Source organism: Notothenia coriiceps, unplaced genomic scaffold (assembly GCF_000735185.1).
Source record: "Notothenia coriiceps isolate Sejong01 unplaced genomic scaffold, NC01 NC01_scaffold00009248, whole genome shotgun sequence".
In the NCBI taxonomy this organism is placed as follows: Eukaryota; Metazoa; Chordata; class Actinopteri; order Perciformes; family Nototheniidae; genus Notothenia; species Notothenia coriiceps.
Window position 1 is genome coordinate 141,240 of NW_011341949.1, and position 3,743 is coordinate 144,982.

Here is a 3,743-nt window from a genome sequence, read left to right on the forward strand (position 1 = left end):
GAGGACTTCCTCAGCTCAGAGCCTGAGCCCAAACATTGATGAACTAGCACCCAAGATGAGATGCCAAGTATCTGGCTTAAAACAGCATCACAGCAGCAAACTGAGTTTCAATGTCCTTTTTGCACTTTTCTCTCACGACAACAGGGCATGTTTGTTTTTTTCTTTGAGGGAAATTTTTTTTTTTAAGCTGTTGTTGGCCTGTGGAAAAATGTAATCATAAGAAATGACTGAGGAAAAGCTGCAGATGGAGCCATAATAATAATAATTATAATAATCAAATTTCACATGTTCTGAACTGTATGTATTTTATGTATTAGTTAGCCTCAGTTCAGTTCACTACCGTAAATAAAAAAAAGTAAAATAAAAAATGTTTAGTCATAAAAAACAGCAACAATTTCCTCCTACGACATTCAGTGTTATATTGCTTACATCACGGGTACTTTACTACAGCATAAATACAAGGAAGTCTACATTAGACATTTACAAATCTAAGAAAAACAAAGGACTGATGATGTTCTCTTTTAAAAACTCATTCAAAAATCCAGGGGAATGTACAGATAACAGGTGAAAGCCTTTGTTTTGGGCAGCTTCCTGTCAACATAACAGGAAGTGAATAAAACAGCTTTCAGTTACACAGTTCACACCATTGATTAAGAATCCTGGTAGGTGGTGACCGAATGATCTTGACAAACTGGTTAGAACCAGACCTAGATGTTAGACTTTACTTTTTTTCGGATTTTGAGCCATCTGTTTAAGCTCTATCCTATCTGACATAAAGATGGTATTACTTCTGTCTATGAAAACACTGGGCCTAATTGCCCCCCTATATGCCTACATACAACCAAATAGCAGTCTAACTTAAAAAAAAACATAATGTTACTTCAAATTGTGAGTATTTATCTTTTGCTAAATATAGTTATGGTACATTCTTAATCATAAAAACATAGCAAAAGCGAAAATGACTTTTAAGTCATAAGGTGCTTTCTTTATACAACTCTTTTTTGGCAGATTTTCAATTCGCACTTAAAGAAACCCTGAACAAAGGAAAAATACATCTTTAAATCTATAAAAACATTTTCATGATCTATAATTTTTTTTACATTACTTTTCACTATTCAAGGTCTGATTATTGCTGCACCCTCTTGTTATGCAATGATTTCCAACTGGACAATGGTGCTACCTACTGCTTACCTCAGTGAACAAGCATAGTTTGCTTACCGATATTCGATAGAAACAAGTGTTCAGTCACAACATCTGTCAAACTAGTTAATTGTATATTTCAACATTTTTGACATATGCTAACTGTCACTTCAAGGTTCAAGGCTTTTATTAGTCATACGTACATAGCTAAAGTGTAGTTAGGACGATGAAAATCCAACAGTGCAACACAATAAAACAGAACAACAGAAAAAATAGTGCAAGTAAATACAAAAAAGAAATTAGTAAAATAGTGCAATAAGAGTCTATATACAGTGATTGGAATATGATATATTAGATAAATAATTTGTAAGTTGCAGCCAGATGAATGTTATGGATGTTCTTTCAAAAGTTCTTAGTGACCTAGTTAATCAACATTAATTGTATTTATTTGGGCCCTTTTGGCTTTTTTTTTTGGCTTAATCTAGAAGCTAGATTAAGAGTAGATATTAGTAGAAACCGTTTGATACATTTCGACAGAAGCAAGCTAACTGTTTTCCCCTGCGTCTCGTCTTTATGCTATGCTACGCTAATCGCCTACTGGCTGTTGCTTCATATTTAGAATACAGACACTGACGTCTATCCACATCTACGCTGCATTGGTTTTCAGGCAGGGTGGATTAAAGACTAAATGATTTGCCTATCTGCTGCTGAATTTTCCACTGCCCTACTGTATTTGCATCTGGACTTTGAAACAAACATGTTTGGATGCAGGATAAGTACAGTACACACAGACAGTGGTTGCAGTCTGCGCACATGTTTGCGTCATCCCCAACTTCCTCTTTTTCTGTGGTTGGCTCAGCATGATAGTGTGACGCTACTCACCAACACTTCTGCTCTCCATATATAGTTGAGCAGATATATCAAACAGACACAGCAGCAGTCACACAACTCTCTAAGAGCAGCCCAACACACACACACACACACACACACACCCCGAGCACAAAGCATTGGTGCCATGCCGAGTATTGACGTATCACCACAAAGGGAGCTACAGAACCTTAACATGGACCTTGATAACAAGAAGAGGTAAATATGTTATCATAACTAATCGATGTATCATCTCCTTTTGTCTCTTTTTCGATTGAGCTTCACTAAATAAACCTTGTGTTTGATCATCAGGGGAGGAAACCTGAAGTCTCGGCTGCAGTGCAGATCATCTCAAGATGCTAACAATGAGGGGTAAGCAAAGAAAACTTGAAACATCTCAAATGTTGAAATTATTGTAGCACATTTGAGTGACAGTGCATCTTTTTTTAAAGGCTTTGTTACGAGGAGATGTCCCAGTGGTCAGAATCACTTGAGAGGCTTTTATCATCCAAATGTAAGTTCAGTAATAGGCTACAAAGCCCATATTCAAGCTTTATCGTCAGTATTCCTCCTCAACCTTGGCTGGTACCTAACTGGTTATATTTTAATCTGTTTAGATGGCATGAAGATATTCCAGGCATACTTGAAGTCAGAATTCAGTGATGAAAACATTGAGTTTTGGCTTGTTTGTGAAGACTACAAGAAGATGAAGTCTTCGTTCAGGATGTCCTCTAGGGCCAAAAAGATCTTCAAACGCTACATTCAAGCCGAGGCTCCGAGAGAGGTAAGCAGAGAAGAGTTTATTAGGCAGACTGATTTACAGTTCTTTTCACACACCCTTTCTACTTCTTAGTTCTAATCATCCTCATTACGTTACTCTACGCTTCCAGATCAACATTGATCACAACACCAGAGAGCTGATCAGGCGGAACATGAAGACGCCCGACTCGTTGTGCTTTGACGATGCCCGAAGGATCGTCTACGGGCTGATGGAGAAGGACTCGTACCCACGTTTCCTCAGGTCGGACCTCTATAAGGATCTATTGGAATCTACATCAGAATCGGTGCAGATGTAAAGACACCAGAAACATTGCGTCAACAGAATCTGTACTCTGAAGCTAAGCTCAATGCTGGACTACCTGAGAAAAGCTGTGGTGTTATTGCTTGTCTGGGAACACTGGTGAAACATCAAATAACTTTGAAAACTTGTTTTTTTACCCACATTCATACCTTATTTTTGAGTTGGAATAACAGACTGGGGTCGGCCATAACCCAAGATGACTGTGTAGAGGAAAAGCCTTAAAAAAACATAGGACTAGCTGGTATAATGGGAAAGGATTGGTCGGAGCCACAAAATGGCTACACTTATTGTAAAACACAGGACTTACAAGAGATGCCGCGCTTATGTTGTGAAAAGGGTAGGGACTTTTTCTGCGGAAGTGTATGTGTTGCAAACACCCTTCCCGCCCATCATGCACAAGCTACATTTGCACACCATCTTCAGTTTATTGTTTCTCACTAAAGCAATAGATGCGTATATGCTATCTACATGTGCATCTCTATGCAGGGCTTTGCATTTAAAAGTTTTGTATTCTGACGTCACACTGAAAAAACTGAGATGTTACAATTACCATAATTTGAAATAAGCTACATGTTGTGCAAAGTTTATGCGAAAGTTATGTAAATGTGAACATTGAGGTGGATTTGTAAATATTGAATAAATTATCTATATTTGA

At 37.8% G+C, this 3,743-nt stretch overlaps 1 protein-coding gene across 1 annotated transcript; it reads left to right on the forward strand.

Moving 5' to 3' along the window:
• Positions 1-2,057: 2,057 nt before the first annotated feature.
• Positions 2,058-3,743, forward strand: LOC104945192 (regulator of G-protein signaling 13-like). Its single transcript, XM_010770823.1, has 5 exons — positions 2,058-2,226; positions 2,320-2,379; positions 2,460-2,521; positions 2,625-2,791; positions 2,898-3,743. The coding sequence occupies exons 1-5, from the start codon at positions 2,156-2,158 to the stop codon at positions 3,081-3,083; spliced, it is 546 nt and encodes a 181-aa protein (XP_010769125.1). The 5' UTR covers positions 2,058-2,155; the 3' UTR covers positions 3,084-3,743.

Excerpts from the sequence above, each read along its gene's own strand:
- LOC104945192 (XM_010770823.1), top strand. The coding sequence starts at position 2,156 with ATGCCGAGTATTGACGTATCACCACAAAGGGAGCTACAGAACCTTAAC. Across the intron at positions 2,227-2,319 it reads GACCTTGATAACAAGAAGAG|GGGAGGAAACCTGAAGTCTC; the intron begins GTAAATATGTTA and ends TTTGATCATCAG. Across the intron at positions 2,792-2,897 it reads AAGCCGAGGCTCCGAGAGAG|ATCAACATTGATCACAACAC; the intron begins GTAAGCAGAGAA and ends CTACGCTTCCAG.